The sequence below is a fragment of the Panthera tigris genome, chromosome C2, assembly GCF_018350195.1.
Source record: "Panthera tigris isolate Pti1 chromosome C2, P.tigris_Pti1_mat1.1, whole genome shotgun sequence".
NCBI classification, from domain to species: Eukaryota; Metazoa; Chordata; class Mammalia; order Carnivora; family Felidae; genus Panthera; species Panthera tigris.
In genome coordinates, this window is record NC_056668.1 from 72,874,616 (window position 1) to 72,894,254 (window position 19,639).

General features: G+C 47.6%; 1 protein-coding gene across 1 annotated transcript in view; it reads left to right on the forward strand.

Annotated features, from left to right (window-relative positions):
• Positions 1-19,639, forward strand: part of XXYLT1 (xyloside xylosyltransferase 1) — a 167,885-nt gene that overhangs the window by 95,359 nt on the left and 52,887 nt on the right. Inside the window, exon 3 of the mRNA XM_042999008.1 lies at positions 705-837. Within this exon, the coding sequence (XP_042854942.1) occupies positions 705-837 (133 nt within the window). The remainder of the gene's footprint in view (positions 1-704; positions 838-19,639) is intronic.

Below are 19,639 nucleotides of genomic sequence, written 5' to 3' on the forward strand. Positions count from 1 at the left end.
AGAGGCCCCATCAGCTAGGTCCAGTCCCCTGCTGGCACAGGCGCTGAGTCAGGCTTGGTAGGGGAAGGAGGAGAGAACTTAGCCAGTGCCTCCCTCCTCCCCGCTCACCCTGAGTCATCTGGAGGCAACAGAAACAAACAGAGCTTATGTGCCAGGTAATTGTGAGACTCAGTTTGTCTAATTATAGTTCACTTTGTCTTTCAGCCAGTGAAATAAAAACAGTATCTGAAGTCTTTCAGCTGTTCCCCTTTGGGTCAGCATCCCAGCCTGACACACTACGTTTGCAGAACGTGCTAATAAGGGCGGGTTTTCAGCTCTCTCTCCTGTGGGTCGTTTACCAGCTGTGCCCCAAAGAGAAACACCTGTATGCTCAGCACTAGATCCTTTTGAGAATGAAGTGGTGTGCTGTTGACAATGACACCAGGACAGTGGGCCTGAAGTAGGGCACATGGTCACCGAGTTATAAACAAAATGCCTGTCTGCGATTGGAAGGAAAGGTGGAGTGGTTGTTTACGAAGGCTTCTCATGCGGAGTGGGTTGCTGGTGGATGAAGCGCCTCTGTTTCCAGCCATAATTTTGCATCATTCAGTGACTGTAAGAATGATCCACTACCTGTTTCTGCAATTTCCACTCATTTTCTGTCAGTGGCTGAGCCTCCCAGGATGTGTGTCTGTGTCTTATTGTTTTCTTTTTCTTTCCTCCAGAGATCCTGCGGATAATTCAGCTGGACCTAGACCTGAAGTACAAGACCAACATCCGGGAATTGTTTGAGGAGTTTGACAATTTCCTGCCAGGCGCCGTCATTGGCATAGCAAGAGAGATGCAGCCAGTATACAGGTATGTGGCAGCTGTAGGGGACGTGGCCTCCAGGACCCTCTCCACCCCTTGTCCCCTTCCCCTCTCCTGCTACCTACTTCAGACTGGGATTTATCGGTAGACAGTCTTTCTACACTTAATCTCTTAGAGACACATTTGTACTTACTGCCTGTCGTCAACAGTGCGGGCAGGTGGGTCTGCTCCAAAGCCGTAGATGCTGCCTCGTTCTTATTGGGGAGTGTGTGACATTTTTCTTGTAGAAAGGGGAGCTGTTTTGGTTGTTGGTTGTGGTTAAGCTCAGAATTTTAAAATCTTGGGCTTTGCCTTACAGAGGGAGGTATCAGGATATGGCTTTAACTTGCCGGTCTGATGATGAACTAGGTTTTCTTGGCCTCTCGGTCACCAGTGACCGCTCCTCTGTTGAAGCAGAGTGGGTTTCTCAGTGTCTTGTAAGGAGGCAGAGGCAGCACAGCTCTGGAACACAGGTTGGCGTTCCCCGCTCACGGTGAAGAACGCATTCTGCGTCGTGCACGGCTTCATTGTCAAGCACGCGTCGTAGAGAAACCCCAGCGTCTGCGAACCGGGAGACATGTTCAAGAATATCCATTGCAGCATTGCGTGTGGTAGCCAAAAACTGAGAATGACTTAAATGCCGTAGATAGCAGAATGGATAAATAAAATACCTTCATCCGAGTGAGTTCTACACAAAACCAAAAATGAGCACGTGGTACCTACGCACACTACTAGGCAAAACTAAACTGTAATCTTCAGGGATGCGTACCATGTGGCCAAAATTATAAGGAAAACCAAGGAAATGCTGATCCCCAAAGCCAGCACGGTGTTCCCTCTGGAGAGGGTGGGGTGGGGGTGGGGAGGGGAGCAGGACGTAGGTGGAGGTTGCCTCTGGAGTGCCTCAGTGTGGTGTCAGTCCTCTGCCACGGGGGCCGTGCACGGGGTTGCGCGTCGTCCTGTGTGTGTACTATACATCTTACAGTTGAAACAAAGGAGAGTAGAGGCAAAAGCACATACAAGTTTTCGTTAAAAACTAGACCCATGGTTCTGGATCCAGAGAGTTCCAGGTCACTGACTGATCCTCCTCTGGGCAGAGCCAGAGCACCCCCAGAACCGAGCTGCCTGGAGCTGGGATTTCACCGTCCCCTGGGCTGGCCCGCTCTTTGTTCTCTGCGCATCCCCTCCCGCTGGCTCCCTGTGGACATTCTTGGAGCCATGCCGCCTTTGGAGAGCTGCAGAGCACAGGCGACTGGTGACCCAAGAGCCCATGCTTCCCCTAAAAGAGAGGGGAAGAGTGACAGCCTGCTTGCTTGTGGTTATTTGCAACACGCAGATCACATAACAGGAAATTCCTGCGAGGCCTCTGAGAGGGCTGATAACCCCTGGGCCTTGTGGGCTGTTCGCCCTGACGTCATCCTCTCCCACGGTGCCCCCCGCCCCCCCGCCCCATCACAAAGCAGGGCCTAGTACTCCGGGAGGCTTTGGGCAAACACTTGCCACTTCCAGCTCCTAGCAGCCTCCGGGCCTCATTCCCTTACCTTCGCGCAAGGTGTATCTTATGTCAGTGGTTCTCAATTTCACAACTGGAGGCGCTGGAAAGGAGCACTGAACTGAGAGTCCAAAGTCCTGTGTGCTCATCCCTGTGCACAGGGCCTGGGTTCCCCCATGTGAGAACAGGAGCAGTTGTGCTCCTAGACTTCCCTTCCCTGGCTCTGGCATTGTGATCCCTCTCTCCTGCCACTCACCATTTCCTCAGTGTCTTTCCTCAGTCCTGAGGCTGCCTGTCTGTTGCGGGGGTGGGGGGGCTCCTCACTGCTCAGTAGGGGCCAGGGTCTCCTGGATACTTGTATCAGGCTCATTTTTAAATGCAGTCAGAGCAGTGATACCTTCAAGGCCTGATCTGGAATCTTCTCATGTAATATACATGGAAACGTGATCACATTTATATCGTTTTGGCCAGAATTTATGTTTTTTGTAGATCTAGGATTTTATTAACCGTGAAACTTAAATCAATTTAATTGTCTGGACTTCTCAAAAGAAATCTCTGAGAGATTTTAGATCCAAAACGAAATTGAATTTTTCTCACCTTCGGAGTCTTTAATTATCTGAGGAAAATCAGACCTCTGTGGCTGGGCTGCTGAAAGAGGCCCAAACTGCCCTGTCCTTAGGGCTCATGCACTCAAATCAGCAGAAATGAAAACTCCTTTTGGTGCTCCCACCTTCCCCTTCCATTCCTCCCCAGCTGAAATGTTTATAAAGCCTCTAATAATTAAGTCTGCAAACGGCTGTCCTGCACGAATGTGCGCCCTACTGGCTCTGGGTAATTGCCTCTGAATATTTGCAGTCTCGTGCTGGGGCTGGGAATGGCTTGGTGCTGGCTGGGTGTGAGGGGTGGGGGGTGGAGTATGGATTTTTTTTTTTTTTTTCTGTCTTCCACAAGAAAACTGGAGACTCCACTGCCCCCAAAGAGCAAGTGTTAGTTGTTTGCACCTTTGGAGCCTGTGCTTGTGGGGAGGGAGTGGGAGAAGAAAGGGGGGAATGGAAGGGCGGCAAGTAAACCACGTCCACACAAGGACGGATGGAACTGGGCCCTTCCCCTGGGCAGGCAGCCTCAGCCCCACTTGTCTGGACTTGGCCGTCACCCACCCCTGTGGGCACTTGCCACTTCCCTAGCCCTCCTCCAGGAACGAGGAGGTGGTGGGAGTTCCCATAACCGCGTGGCCTCCCCAAGTGGCGGAGTGTGAGGTGGGCAAGGTTTTTGCCATAAGCAAAATCAGCTAGCATCTATGAAAAGAAAGGAAAATTTAGAAACGAAACAGCACAAAAGCAAAGCAAAACTGGACTGATTAACCAAGTATGTTTTTGATCTGGAAATTCACTAAGCAGAAATAAATTTGGATCTCCTCAACTGTGTTATTTTTATAGTCGCTTGTCTGACAGTTACTGTACTTCAAAAGGGCACATCTTAAGTCATTTTTATGGTTGTTTCCCCTCTATTGTGTGCCATGAACGTTAGAAGCTTGGAGGAGAGGGGAGGGAAATGTATTTCTCACTATTCATTTGACAAATAGCTGTTTTGTTTTGTTTTGTTTTGTTTTGTTTTGTTTTTCAGTTCTCCCGCTGCCCCAAATATACATTAACCCCACCATGTGTTCTGGAAAATGATGGATTGTGGGATGCTAGGATGGCAATAGAGGAACCTTTTCCTCTAGGGTCCCCGTCAGGATTCTGTTGAGTCAGATGTTCCATGACCCTTCTCACCTGAAAGTTGGGGAGTCGTGGCCATTTTGGGTGGAACAGTCCTGCCCTGACCCTTTCTCTGCCTCTTTGTCAAGAGAACTAGACTGCCGGACAGGTCCTCATGGGTGATGTGTTTAGTTGGGATACATGGCCAAAAGGAGGGAAGAGGCTTTTGCTTTCTCTGTCAACAGAATGGTCTCTCTAAATAGACAACTGTATTTTGCAAATATGTGTTAGTCCAGGATGCCATTTTGAATTTGCTTCCTGATGAATGTATTCGAAGAGTAAAGAAAACCGTTGGATGCTCTTTATGTACAGCCCATAAAAATTACAAGTGTGTATCAGCAGGCAGAGCCGCTTGACGTGGAAGAAAAAGCATTCGGGTTATACTCAGAAGCTCTGGATTATAGTCCCTGCTTTTCATGAATTACCCACGTGATGCTTTGCAAGCTACTGGATGCTCTGACCCTCTGTTTTGTTTTCAATCTGTAAGTAGGGATACGTATATCTCCAGAATTACCAAAAACTCAAATGGAACAACATGCATGAAAGTTTCTGGAGTGAGAGAGGCCCTCAGTTAAGGGCACTTGCTCACTCTCCTCCCTCAGTCCTCACCACACCTTTGTGTGTTTTCTTTTCAAGGCGATTTCTTCTACGGGATACCCTTGCTCTACCCCACCCCTACCATGCAGGGATACAAGTTAAAACACACGACACTCACTTAAGTTGGATTTCAGATAAACAAATAATTGTCTTGTGTACGTATGCCCCACATATTGCATGGGGACATATGTACACAAAACAACTATTTGTTGTTTATATGAAATTTAAATTAACTGGATGCCCTGTTTTTTGTTTGCTTGCTTGTTTGTTTTGCTAAACCTGGCGGCTCTACCCCTACCCAAGAGTGAGAACCTTCTCTTTTTAGCAGAAGGGGGTGATCTGGCTTTTCTACAAAATCCTCGAGTGAGCAGGAACAAAGTGTTACAGGAGTGGGAGCTTGTGAGGAAAACAGGGTGAGTAAGTGAGGGATGGAAGGAGACAGCTCTCAAAGTCTCCGTGAGGCACCAGGCCTGAGGTCACCACTCCACAGGAGGTAGAGGCCTGCTTGTGATTTGGGCCCTTTGGGGAGGTCACTGGAGCTAGGAGGCCTGGCAGTGGTTCCTGCTGAGCTTGGAATGAGTGTATGAGAGAGAGAGACACAGAGAATGTGTGTGAGAGAGAATGTGTGTGTGTGTGTGTGTGTGTGTGTGTGTGTGTGAGAGAGAAAGAGACAGATAATATGTGTGTGAGAGAGAGAATGTGTCTGACAGAATGTGTGTGTGAGAGAGAGAGAGAGAGAGACAGAAACAGAATGTGTGTGTGAGAATGTGTACGACAGGGAGAGAGAGAGAGAGAGAGAGAGAGAGTGTGTGTGTGTGTGTTTGTGTGTGTAGCTGGGGTCACAGCCCTTGGTTATGGTCTTTCTGTCTTGGAGCTGGCCACCTGAGGAGCTGATGAATGGGAGCTTTGTTGGTGGGGGCCACTGGCTTCCGGTTCATTCTCTGTTGGCTCCACAGGCCAGCTGTGTGCTTGTTTGAGCCCAAACCCACCATGAGATGGAAGCAGCAGGCTAATCCTGTCAGCTGCTGATAAGGCACCACCAGGCAGGAATTTGCTTTTGTGTTAAGTATTTTAATAGTGTCCACTCTTTCACCTTTTTAGGTCACATGGTTTTAATTGATAGCATCTGTGCCAGCCTCGCCTCCTTCCAGATGCTGGAGTGGAAATGTCCAGTAATCTGCAGGCTGCCTTATCCCATTCCTGGGACTGGTGAAGGGCTCTCAGGGGAGCTGGGGAGGAAGTGAAGATTTAGCATAGAGGTAGCACAGAGGTAGGAGAGGAGGATGTGGAATGGCCCCACCTGTGCTACTCACAGCTGTGTGACCTTGGGCAAGTCTCTTGGCCTCTCTGAGCTTCAGTTTCTATAGCTGAGAAATGGGGATTGTAGCACTGTATAAATACTACATATGGTGGAGTTGAATGGCAGATTAAATCAGTCAGTATATTTATAGTGCCTGGCATGGAGTAGCACTCCCTACTGGTCCAGTTCTAGCTTAGCCACTTACTAGTTGTGTGACCCAAAGGAAGTCCCTTAACTTCTGAGCTTCAGTATCCTTATGCGTAAAATTGGAGCAGCTGATAACTTAAGCATAATTAGTGCTAATATTTTGGCTTCTCAGCATCTAAACTGCCTTCCTGTGTTTGAGGAATTCCCTGCCGTGTAAGCCATCCCCACCTTTCTGGAAGACAAAGGGGCTGATACTTTATTTCCTGGACTCCTAGCTGGGATGTTGGTTAACTGGCTTCCCCTCCTTCCCTGCCTCCCCTGAGGAAATCAGTCCTATGAATTTAGTATCTATGCAGGCACGTCTTTATACTTTTGCCGTATACTCTAAACAATACAGGCTATTTGCAAAACAGAACAGTATTGCAAGAAGTCAACTAGTCCACAATGAAGGAGGGAAGTTTTAGTATGCCTCTGTGGGAATCCGAGAGCTCAGACGGGGAGGTATGCACACAGAAGATGCAGTTGTGGCTGCAGCGGGGAAGCAGGGCAGGTACCCCAGTCCCTGCTTCCCAGTGTGAGCCTGGCGGCCTCTTTCCCCTGCCCGGGTATTTCAGTGCCCTGCAGAGGGCGAACTGCTGGCCACACCCCCTGTTTCTGAACTCAGCCCATGCCTCTAGCCCTGAGCGCTAACAAGGTTTGTGTTCCGTTTCTTCTCCTGGAGATATTCATCTTGTTTTTTAACCCTACTACGTCTTTTCCCATGCTGCGCTCCTCGAGTTAGAAAAAAAATCATTATATAAAAATATTTTCATTAAAAATTCAAGAAGTATGTGAGGATTATTTTTCCAGGAATTTTCTACAAATTTATCAACATGTATGTGTGTGTGTATCCGTGGACTCATACTTTATATACCCTTGTGCATCGTTTTTATTTTTTTGTTCACTTACCAGTATATCTTGGCCATCCTTATACCTAACTCAGTATTCCTATATGAAAAGTTGCTAGTCTCCCAGCATATACGCATATATACCTATATGTGTATGCATATATACATGCGTATGTATATATACGTATATATGCGCATATGTATATAGGTATATATATAGGTATATATGTATATATGTGTGTGTGTGTGTATGTGTGTATGTTTGTGTTTTTGTTTTTTGCTTTTCACTTAGGAAAACTTCCAAAATATACAAAAGTAGACAGAATCATGTAGGATGCTGGGTGCTTCAATGTTACAACATTCAAGGAGCCTCAACAATTATTAGCCCTCAGCCAGTCTTGTTTCATCCCTACTCCCAGCCACCTCTCCACTTCTGCCTTCCTTGCTTTCTCTGTTATTTTGAAACAAATCCCAGACAGCCTACCATTGCATCTGTAAATGTTATTTTTAATCTTTTTTTTTTTTTTTTTTTTTTTTTTAAGCATCCTATCTGCCATTGCTGGGTCTGGAGCTGAGGAGGGTTGTGTGAACTCATAGTGGCGTTTTGTCTTCAGGTTCCTCAGTCTGAAATCAATTTGTATGAGGGAGGGAGATGGACAGACCCGTCTCTCACATCTAGCCACCCAGCGTTTCCCATCTCCCTCCAGATTGTCTTGTGTCAGGATGTTACCGTACTACTTCTGTCTGGAAGGGTTTACGCTGATATAAATAAATCCAGGTCCTCTGTTCAGTAGGCGTCAAGCTCTGCTTTGTAAGAGCATGCCACCACCACCATCATTGCAGGTAGTAGCCTCTCTTCTTCCCTCGGACACCTGAAAATGAATTTCTTGGTTCTTGTTCTTGTGTGTGTGTGTGTGTATGTGTGTGTGTGTTTTAAGTAACCAAGATTGAACCTGTCAGTTTCTATTACGGTTCAATCTGAGTAACAGAGAAAAAAAGCTGCCACCTTATACAGCAGTGCCTGATAAAGAAGCTGAGTGTTTCTTCACTCCCTGGGAGTCGGCAGGCTAGACTCTTTGGCATAGCCCATGGGATCTGGAGGCTGTGATGGAGGCCCGGAATTCCTAATGAAAGGGGAGGGAGATACCTGCCCCATGCTAGAGATAAAAATACCTACTCTGAGGCGGTTATTTTTTAATCACACCATTGGGAACATGTGTTTTAAAGGGAAAAAGACGCATGCAGAAGCACTGAAGCGGAATTGTGTTTCCTCTGTGACGGCTGTGCCCTGCTGGGTGAGCTGTGAGTGTCCAATGCCCGCTGAAGGCCGTGGGAGACAGGCTGCCAAAGATGTTGTGTTCAGGCTAAGATGACGTCCTGGTTGAACATGGGAGGGGCTTCCCTTCTCTGAAAGCACACCCGCTTTCTCAGGTTTTTTTTTTTTTTTTTTTTTGCATTACCAGAACTTGTTCCTTTTTGCCACATAAACATCTCATTGAGAGATCCTCATTTGCAATCCAGGCAGCAAAAAAGACTGATCTATAAGCATCTTCTTGGGGGGGAAAAAAGCAAAATAGCATAGTTGAATCACAGTGGCATATGTAGAAGAGGGACTTTCTGTGACAGGCAGCATGTGGAAAGGACTGACTTAGGCATGACTGGCTGTGTGTGAGGGGAATTACAGTGTGGCTCCATGGCCACTTTGGGGACACGTTTCAGTTGCATGCCTGCCTTCCTGCAGGTGACCGAAGTGAAATGGATATTCAGCCCCCATTCCCCTGCCTCCGGTTAGCTGCAGAATTAGCCATTACAGAAATGTCAAGTTTTTACTGGATTTGAGTTTGAAATGAACACCTTACCTCCTGCTCCTGCATTGGGTGATTTCTTTAAATGCGTCATTTACTGTTGACCGTAGAGAACCCCTATGATCTTCCGTTTAGAAGTAGCAGAATCGACCCTAGTATCAAGGAGCTGCCCGTAGGAACACTTATGATCCAGGGACCCAGCCTTCCTAAGTGTCTCTGTCTTTGAGAATTTTCTATCATTTGTAAAAGAGGAAGCTTTTCAGGAACCAGAATTGCTTTTTGTATAATAATTTGCCTTTTGGTCCTGGCTGCTGTAGATGAGCACTCATTATGAAGCTGCTGGTCCTGACGGACTTTCAGAAATATGAAGTCCTCGAGATGCTCATGGGGCCTCATTACTGTCAGTCAGTGTGGTATAGACTACTTCTCTGGTTCCACTTGATTCCCTGTAAGGAAACACTGCCACCCTTAATAAAATGACACCTAGTATCTGCGCAGCGTATAAGCAGGGGAAACCCTTCCCCTGACTCTAGGACCATCTTACCTGGTTTGACCCAAGTATCATGAATTTGGAACCATAAAGAAGGCAATATAATCCTAGCACTCTGTGTGGCTTGGCAGCGAATGAGATTTTCATGTTCTTCATGTAACTGTAGTTCCTTGGTTTTCAGCTTTCAGGAAACCTGGGAAATAGTTTCTAAGCAAGGTAAGGACATAAAGATGAATTTTTTTTTTTTTTTAGAAGGAATAACTAGAGCAGAGGAGAGGCATCTCCATTTTTTCTGCTTGTTCCTTCCTGCCAAAATGTCATCAGGGTTTGAGAAGATGACGGTGTGATCATGGTCATTCAGGCCACCTCTCAACTCACTCGCACCTCACATTCTTTCAGCTGCTGTCAAAGGTTAAAGGCATCCTACAGATGAGCAGGCCATACGCTTTTGTATAAATGGAGTGGAGACAGTCTTGGTCTCTGAGTCCCCAGGAGACAGAAATGGCTTGCCAGAACCTGGGAGGGATTTGTGGGTGAAATGCTGTACCTGGATTGCATGTGACCAGCTGCATATACAGGTGCCCCCCGCCCCATCACCTGCACAGAACAGACCAGGGGAGCCTCAGTCTCCAGTCCACACACCGTATCATATTCAAGACCATATGGAGGTGAAGAGTTTTATAAAAAAGTGTAAAATGAGAAGATACCAGGTAGGCTCTCAAAAGGGGATTATCCAGTGAATGCAGTATATTGTCACAGGCACAAGAAGAGGCCATCTGAAACTTAGGATACAGGCTGTAGCAGTTTAACTTCAGGTAAATGCCTCCAGGAGATAATATAAGTATTTGAAGATTTAAAAATGGATTGTGAAAGAAAAGGAAAGAAAAAGTTCACTGAGGCAAAAACTGACCAAATGCTTCTACAAGTTTGGCCTGGACCTTCCAGAGACTTTGGTTACTGGTCCTTGGATGCTGATGGCGAGTTTTGGGTACTTAAACTTTGTTTTTATCAAGGGTTTTCTCCTATCACTTGAAGTAGTTAATTTTTATTGGTAATTCAAAATTCCATCAGATGTTTTTCTCTCACTAGCCTCAGACTTACCTAATAGTAAAGTGTCAAGGCCAAGCATAATTCTGGTCCAGAAATATAATTTTGGAAGAAAATAAAAAGATCCCCAGACTTAGCATTTATCAGAACTAGCAACCACTTTTAACTTTACTGTGTATTAGAACATCTTTAAACTACTCTCAGTGTCTGAAGATGCTTTTAGGAGATTGAAGGTCTAGACAGGGTGGAAAGGAAGGAGAGAAACCAAAGGGAAGAGGCAAGGAGACAGGAGAGGCCTGGGAGCCATGTGGCTGCCATACATTCACTGCCTCACCTCACCTTCTGTTAGTTCAGTGCTGCCTCGTGAATGAGCCAGGGCAGGGCTGGACCCACGGAGACACCAACCCCCCACCCTTGCTCCCTGCTCAGGCGTGGTAGTAAGGACATTACGAATGACGTGCAGAACGGCCTCTTTGACGGCCCATCTGGAGACCCTTCTCCCTGCTCTGCAAGGCACAAACAGTTGTATTTCTCCTGGGTGATTAATGGTGTTTCCTTCTGTACAACGAATTAGATGCCCTTTTCTTCATTTGATTAATAGAAAATTGAGAGCCAAACTTGCGGTATACCTGTGTCAAGCCTGTGGCTCTTTATAGGATGCATTTTGGCATCTTTGCGAGCTAAGAGAAATTCCTTCTGGAAGAAAATTGGGGATGAAATTTAAAGGAAGGAAGAGAAGGAGGGAAGGGAGATGTGTGCAGTCTGAATTAGGCCCTACCACTTAAGATTCCATTTTCTAGATCTGCCTGACTGTGGTAAGTAAAGGTAAACATCATGAGAAGTAGTCCTGGGAGGAAGTACGGGTGGGGTGACCATTTAATTTCACCATCAGGTTATTGTTTAAACGAGAACACTTGGAGTGTAGAAAGGGGATACTGTTAACAGTCACACTAGGACAAGTGTAAACCAGCAGTGTCCTGGGCCACCCGAGGACATGTCATCACCCTGAGCTGGAGGCGCAGAGCAGGGAAGGGTGGAGGGCAGAGGACTGGCAGGGGCTGGGGCAGGGCAAGGCGGCTCTGAAAGGCTGAGGTCCCTGGGGCCTGAGATACTGCCGGGGTGGGCAGTATATCTGGGCCTGTCATCTGTTAGAACCAGGAAGGGGGTGTCGAATCATACTTGGGCTGCCTGGAACCCAAAGCCTCCAGAGCCTGGAGCTTGCTTCAGATTCTGTGTCTCCCTCTCTCTGTCCCTGCCCCTCCCCTGCTCATGCTCTCTCTCTCAAAAATAAATAAACCTTTAAAAAAAGGTTTATTGGGCTGCCATCTGGCCTTCGACTGGACTTTCAAGGTGAAGAGTAAAGCACCCCGTGACTATAAATGCATCTTACCATGCCTGCCCCCTACATCTCCTGGTAGTCCGTGGTAGCCCACGAGCTGTAATTTGGCCCCGCGTCAAATGGGGAGATTAGGCTTTCTCTGCGGGGTGGTGTTAACACCATGTAGAGACTAATTTGCTACTTTTGAGAGCTCACCAGTGGGATTTGGCCATAATTCCATGCAGAAGGAATCAAGGGAAAGAAGTGGAGGTGAGGCCACTGCCTCTCGGAAGTGTAAATGCTTTGTTTTCACCATTGATTTCTTGCTGGTCTCAGAAATTCCCAAGAGCTGCCTTTAGTGGCCATTAACTGCACGTCAGAGCTTGACCAGGGCTGCGCCCCTTCAGCCTGTGACTGGAAAAGGCTGACTCGTGTGCTTTTGTGCACTCCAGAGGGCCTAAAGCCACCTTCTGCAGGGAGGGCTCTCCTCCCCGGGCAAGGGTGTAGGGCTCCAGAAAATGTTACCTATGCTTACGTCTGGAGCAGAACCTCCAGAAGCTGGCGGGGGGCCTGTCTGGGAGAAATCAGCCTACAGCTGTAGGTGGAGGCAGCCCAGCCCAGCCCAGCCCACCTCTGGGAGGGGAATGGAATTGGAAACTCAGACCCCCATTGAGGATTTGCCCCTGTGGCCTGGCCCTGGAATTGGCAAGATGAAGAAGACAGTTAACATGAGCTGGGCCTCAGTTCGGGGTGTTTTGGGGGAGGTGGCCCTTGTCCCCTTACCTTAGCACATCTGAGCTTATCCAAGCTAACTTGGTGACTAACAGCTCCACTCTTAAGAATTCTACAGGCATTTGTTGAGGGCCCTTCTACTCCATGCCAGTCTCGGTTGGTAAGCCATGGGGTCTGCTCTCAAGAGTCTGGAGAGCTGTCCCCACTGCAGCTGAGGGCCAGAGCAACCTATAGAAGCCCCTATAAAATTGTTTGTGACTGCACTTCCTTAACTTAGAGGTACTTCCAGACCTTGCTTCCTTTTCATTGCTCATTCTGACACAGGGGCCCTCCACACTTCTCACCATTTTCTGCCTCTCAGAAGCTCCTCATCTTGTCCTCAGACTGTTCACTTGGCTTTCTGTTTCATTTCGTGTTGGACACAGTCTCAGCAATGTGTTCTTTTAAACACACACACACACACACACACACACACACACACACACACACACCCCTACATACATACATACATAAGTTCTTTTTTTTTTTAAGGTTTATTTATTTTTGAGAGAGAGAGCATGAGCAGGGGAGGGGCAGGGACAGAGAGAGGGAGACACAGAATCTGAAGCAAGCTCCAGGCTCTGAGCTGTCAGCATAGAGCCTGACACAGGGCTAGAACTCATGAACTGTGAGATCAAAGATTGGAACCAAAGTCGGACGCTTAATTGACTGAGCCACCCAGGTGCCCCTCAGCAATGCGTTTTCCACAGTCAAGGCACACCCTACCCTGTCCGCATCCTCAAATTAACTGACAACACTTCACTCTCTCATACTTTTTTGAGCACTTACTCTATGCCAGGCATTGTGCCAGTTCTAAAGACCACCTGCTGCTTAGCGCACCACTCAGGGACCTCTGCAATCTGCCCTCCCTCGGCTCCCACCTTTCACCTTCTCCCACCAGCTCCCCTGTACCTTTTGTTTCAGCTGCACCGAACCCCCAGCTGTCTCCCAGACAGGTGCTCATTCACACATGTGGCCTGGGGGTATGCTGTCCCTTCTGCCTAGGGTGCTCTCCCTCCATCCTGCCCTTCTGTTTGCCCTACTCATCCTTTGAGGCCCAGTGAGAGGCCACCATTTCTAGAAAGCCTCTGAGGGCTTCCTTGTTCCTAGCCATAACCCCTGCTCCTCAGCACTGACTGCCCTGAGATCATTCAATAGGTTGTGACTTAGAGGACAGATGCTTCCTATGTGTGTGTTTCTCCCCAGCAGGGTTCTGCATCCTTTGGGGACAGGGCTTTTGACAATAAAGACAATAAAAGACAATAAAAGACAATAAAACATTGTCTTTTTCATCCCAGCCTCACAAGTGAAGCCTGGAGCCTTGAACTAGAGCCCTTCCTCCAGCCGTCACCAAGCTCTAGTTTTCTAAGAACAGCTTAGGATTTTAAGGCATGGTTATTTTTAAATAATGGCATGAAGGATCAAGAGGAAGTAGGGGGAACTGGCCTGTACCCATAGGGATAAAGCCCAGTCATTTAGTTTTCTGGGAATATACATGCCCTTATTGCACCCTGCAGGTAGACTAGAATGTTGGGAAATTAATCTTGAAATCGAAGGTGGGTTGACTCCTGGTTCCACCACTTACTGGCCATATTATTTTGCATAACATATTTAAACCTTTTAAAGCTTTAGTTTCCTCATCTGTGGAATGGAGGTTGTCTCCAGCATATTGGTTATAAAGTGACCTCTGCTGCCCCCTTCATGGCATATTCAAGATACATAACTCACATGTCACAATGCAGGCAGAAAGGCTGCATTTGCCCTCCTGGTGATTCTGAAGCTGGAGTTTGTGCCTTCTCTCTTTCCCCTGTTTGAGAATCACTGGCCTAAGTCCTTGTGGGTCCTCAGTAAATAGCTGGGAATGAAATGCTGTCATATACACATTGCACAACACCAGGTACAGAGGGACTTCATGAGAGTTTTCTGCCCTTTCCCTTTCTCCCTGTCCTACACACCCCATATCTTCCCATGGTGCTGGTCAGTTGTGGAAAATATTCCCAGAACACAGAGAGGTTGCCATAGAGCGTTGGTGAGGGGTGGGGTGGGGGGTGGGGGCAGCTTTAGAAGCCAGAAGGAATTTGTCCTGACTTGGAAAGGGAGTGTGCCGTGCAGGAAGAGGCCGCATCCTGCCTTATATGAAGCTGCCACTGGCTTTCCTCTTCACAGTTTATAGGCCAGTGCATGCCCTTGGCCGTGATGAAAAACATGACTTTGCTTTTCTATTCCGTGGTGCAGAAGACCAATGTGGAAAGCCCAATGGCAAAGGTGTAGAGAGTGGCCAGATAGGAGCCGAATGTGAGTAGTGTTTTATAGATTTTGCAAACTGAAAACAGTTTACAGGGATAGGGTGTCAAGGATTTTTGAAGCACCAGTTTTAAAGCGTTTCAGGCTTCTCCTTGTAATGGGCCTGTCCCTGTGTGTCAGTCCATGGCATGCCACAGAAGTGCTACACCCCTCCATCTGTCTCTGTCCACTTGCTCTTGCCACTTTGGGGCCCCTTCTGTGCCCCACCTTCTCCAAGCCGGTCGATGAGAGCACTTTCTCCACAGCACGTGGGCACCACAGTGTGTGGTAATTGTGCGGGATGACCCAGGACTGCCGCAACTGAGCCTAAGCTTATGGACGGCCTCATGCGACTTGACCGACTTGAAGTCTAATGACTTGCTCTCTAGGGTCTTTTCTCATTTTGCGAACCTCTCTTCCCAATCCAGACTCTTGTGATTAAGATCTGCCACTTTGTTCCAGAGGCAAAGAATAAGTTATTTACTTTCTTGGGCCTCCACTTGGTCTTTCTTGTCCCAGCGTGACATCTCCACACCCTTTGACAGAAGTGCTGATGGCTGATACATGAGCATCCCAGGTGTGCCTTGCAGGCTGTGGGCCATTATTTCCCATTTTAGCATCTTTGCTCTTGCCAGCGGTTAGAACGGTGCTGCATTCCCTTAGGCTTGAACAGTGCTCAACTGTTTACAAACTTTTACATTTGCTCAACCTACTAATTCAGTAAAGGAGGAAGGCAGGTAGTGTTATCCCCATTTTGCCAAAGAGACTGTACTCGTAGGTTAGATTTGCCCAGGGTCACATGGTCAGGACTAGGACTGGGTCCCTGGCCCTAGTGCCCTGCCTGTCCCCCAAGCACCTGCGATCCTAAGTGGATGGTTCCTAGCCCTTGCCTTTATAGTTTCTGAGTTATGAAACAGTCAGCCCGGAGAGGTTTTGTGGCTTCATGCTCTGCCACCTCACAGCCCAGGTCACTTAGTCCCCCTTTTCTGGGGATTCATAGAATATGCTTGCATGTTACAGGCAATCCCAGTCTTTCCGTTAAGACATTGAAGAGCACTCAAGTTCCTGCCTTGGGGTTTGACTCCCATGCAAACTGCCTTCCTACCTCACAGCCCACAGTCACATTTGGGAAAGGCTGGATTTCGTCTCCAACGTGTGCAGGTCCCTCCAGCGGAATGGTTTTATCACTTTTCCTCATAGCACAGTGACGTCCCTGGAGGCTGTGATGAGTGTGTAATGAAACAGACTTGTGAGTGTCTGTTCTCAGACTGTTTCTTCAGGTTTTTGATCACTGGGGAACCTTAGTTGTGTAGGTTTTAGTGTGAATTGTGTCCAGCCAGGCTATTCAGGGCTTGTATGCCAGAGGGGGAATGGTTTTAGTTATTAGAGGGCATGGGCTTCCTTTTTTTTTTTTTTTTTTTTTTCTCATAGGTCTGCAGCCTGACTTGGATTAAAATTTCTCTTATGGTCATAGAAGTGTTAAAGAAATGGTTTCCTTCCTTTCTTCCTTCCTTCCTTCCTTCCTTCCTTCCTTCCTTCCTTCCTTCCTTCCTTCCTTCCTTCCTTCCCTGCCATCCATCCATCCGTCTGTCCATCCAATATCCCCCTGAGATGATAGGAAACATATACTGTGGATTTCTTTGAATCTGATGGTTTTGGTATTTACCCCTTAACTTACAGAAATCCTATCCTGCTGTTTATTGTGGAAGCAGCCTATTTCTACCACAGTGTCTTTCCCATGAGTCTCAGCCTCCTGGTGCTGAGCCTCAGGGCTGGGTTCAGGGCCAGTCTGGGGTCCCCAGGGTTGTATGGAGATGGGCAGTGTGTTATCAGCTCTTGGAAATAGGAACCATCAGCACTTTGCCTCTGTCCTCTTACGGAAATCCTGGACAAGCATTCCTCATCTTTCTGAATAGTTTTGTTGAATGCGGAGATGGAGAGACAGAGCTGGCTGGCTTCAGTCAAGTCACAATCTCTCTGTCAGCCTTGGTTTCCTCCTTTATAAAATGAGAAGGATGGATTGGAATATCTTTCCTAACCTTAACAGACAGTCCCAGATTCTGTGAAAATAATTGCAGAATACCAGAGATAGGAGAGACATCTAGGGGCATCTTTTCTCATTTAAGGACATCCCTGACTTTCCAGGTCTCAGCTTGATCACCTCTTGCAATGGGGAACTTGTCACTTCCAAAGAAGCCCATTATTTTATTTTTGGACAGGTTCATTGAGATGTTTTTCTGTATATCAAATTTAAACAACCGGGGACACCTGGGGGGCTCAGTCGGTTAAGCGTCCGACTTCAACTCAGGTCATGATCTCATGGTTCATCAGTTTGAGCCCTGCGTCAGGCTCTGTGCTGACAGCTCAGAGCCTGGAGCCTGCTTCAGATTGTGTGTCTCCCTCTCTCTCTACCCCTCCCCTGCCGACGCTCTGTCTCTCTCTGTCTGTCTGTCTCTCTCTCTCTCTCTCTCAAAAATAAACAAACATTTAAAAAATTTTTAAAAATTTGAACAATCAGCTTCTCTGTGGTTTTTATCCATTTCCCCCACATCTGTACTCTGGGGCCACATGGAATATGTGTATGTACTCTTCCCCCACAAAAGTCCTTCAGATACTGAGAGTTGCAGAGAGGCTCTCATTTCCTTTGAGTCATCTTTTGTGTGGGCTAATCGCCCTTTCCTCACACACACCCCTTCTCCTTCCCCCAAGGAAGGGCATTCCACTTCTGAACGTCAGCAAGTTGGAAGTCTGGGTGGAAGGCTTCCCTCTCGGTTCAGGCACCAAGAGGCAGGAAGAAGAGGCCTCTATGGAGCAAGACTGTGCATACACATATTTCTTACCTGGGAAGCCAGGGTCCTAGTTCATAGCTTTCCCTGAGTCCCATCCAGCCTCCCAAGGGCTGACCTTGTCCAGTGCAGAGACACAGTGCATGCAAACTCACAGCAGAACCCAGTCCCCAGCCTTGCCCTGGGCACACAGCTCAGAAGTGAAATGCAGTGATCAGCAGGGGTCATGTTCAGGGTACAGGGACCAGCCCAGTCTTCAGGGTGTCTGGGGCTGTGAGAAGAAGAAAGAGAAGAGGAAAGCTTCTGGACAGCCCGTATCTGTAGGAAATGTTGGAGTGTGTTGGGAGCCACCTGGCGAATCCTCGAAGGCAGTGACTGCCCAGGATGTGGCCACACAGACCACATGCTCCTGCTTTCCCTCCTCGTTTGTCTTCTCCCATCTCTAAAGGAAGGAAAAACAGGATGTTCTCTGTGGCTGTGTCATTGCTCCTGGCTGATGGGATGGCTTGGCCATCTCAGACCGCAGAACCACTGTAAGATGGGTGTTAGCAGCTTCTAAGAGGGACACAGAAGATGTGTCAGTCTTTTCCAAACCACGGTGCACCGAAGAGCTGCCCTTTCCCTCTTCCCGACAACCCAGGTGGTGGCCTGTACCTTCTGGGTTTCCTGCCAAGTGTAGGCAGTGCATTTTCACATCTGGTGGCTCTAAGGGTCTCTGCTGCCTGGAGCTTCCTGACGGCTGGAGTTCATGACCATGGGGCATCGATCACAGCTTTGGGTGGATTTCTCTACGGCTGCTTTGAGAACATACTGCTTCTATTGTCACCTAAAAATTAAGCTTTTTATTGGAATAAAAATGAATTAAAACCCTAGATGTCTCCAGTGTATACCTAGGATGATCTCCAGGGGTTTTGAAAAACTGGAACTTACCATGGATTTCTGGTGTAGTGCTGTTGTTCTGTGATGGCTTTCAGGGCCCTTAGAGCTTGGCCTGCTGGGAGGTTCTGGGGAGCAGGGGTCCTAGCACTTGCCAAGAGGAAGGGCCCAGCCTCTTGGTCGGGGGAAGCTGGGTCACTTCCTTCCTGTCTCTCCGAACTGGGCTGAGGGTGACTGACGAGGCAGCAGAGTGGTGAGGTTGCGAGCACGAGCTGGAGTCAGATTGCCTGGGTTTGAATGCCTGCTCGGCACTTACTGCCTGCATGACCTTGGGCTGCCCGCTTGATCTTACTGTGTGCTGGCTTTCTCTGTAAAACAGAAACTTCCTCACGAGGTTGGGGGTTGTGAGGATTGAATAAGTTAGTATTTGTCAAGTGCCTGGAACAGCATCTGGCACGAATGCTGTGTATGAGTATTTGCAAAATACGTAAAACAGTTGTGCCAAAAGGTACAATGCATCCTGGTAACTGTCCACCAAGAATATGCATCTGAGAGCCTTTTAAACACCAGATCATCTGCCTGCGCTTGTTTTTCCTAGCCAAGGTGATTGAAATATGGAACATTATCATGTGAGGCTGAACCCGAATTGGCCTGATGCAGGCAAGTTCTTTTAGGGTCCGATAGATGCCGATGCTACTGGGACAACTTTTCCATGTTTGCCTACGTTTCCTTCCTAACTCTTGGACACCTGTTGGATGTGCCAGCGTTTTTCCTTCTTCCTACTTCCTACTTTGGGAGAAAAGTCCTACCCTTCTTTTCCTTCTACAGAGCTGGCAAAGCTGTCCACCTGCAGATGTGGCTGCTGTGACACTAGTGTCATTCATGAATTTTGTGCTCCTCATCAGAGCTTTACAGCCTGGCAGCCGCCTGTTTCTCTAGAACTCAAACAGAAGGCTTGGGTTATAGAAAGTGGCTGCTTGTGTCCTTATTGGCTAGAAAATCCCATTCGTCAGAGTATCCAGTTTGAGAGAAACAGCATTATGCATGGAATTAAGCAAACTGAATTAAAATCTTCCTTTAGTTTTTTCAGTGGTAAAATGAGAGTCACATCGTGTGTCTCAGAGAGACGTTTAAAGATCTGAGTAAACCTTAAAGTGCTGCATACGTTTCTAGAAGATCATGTTTATTGCTAGGCTTGAAGCATTCAACTTCATCAGGCTCTCCTGGATGGTGGGAGTCAGCTGCATATCTCCCAAGT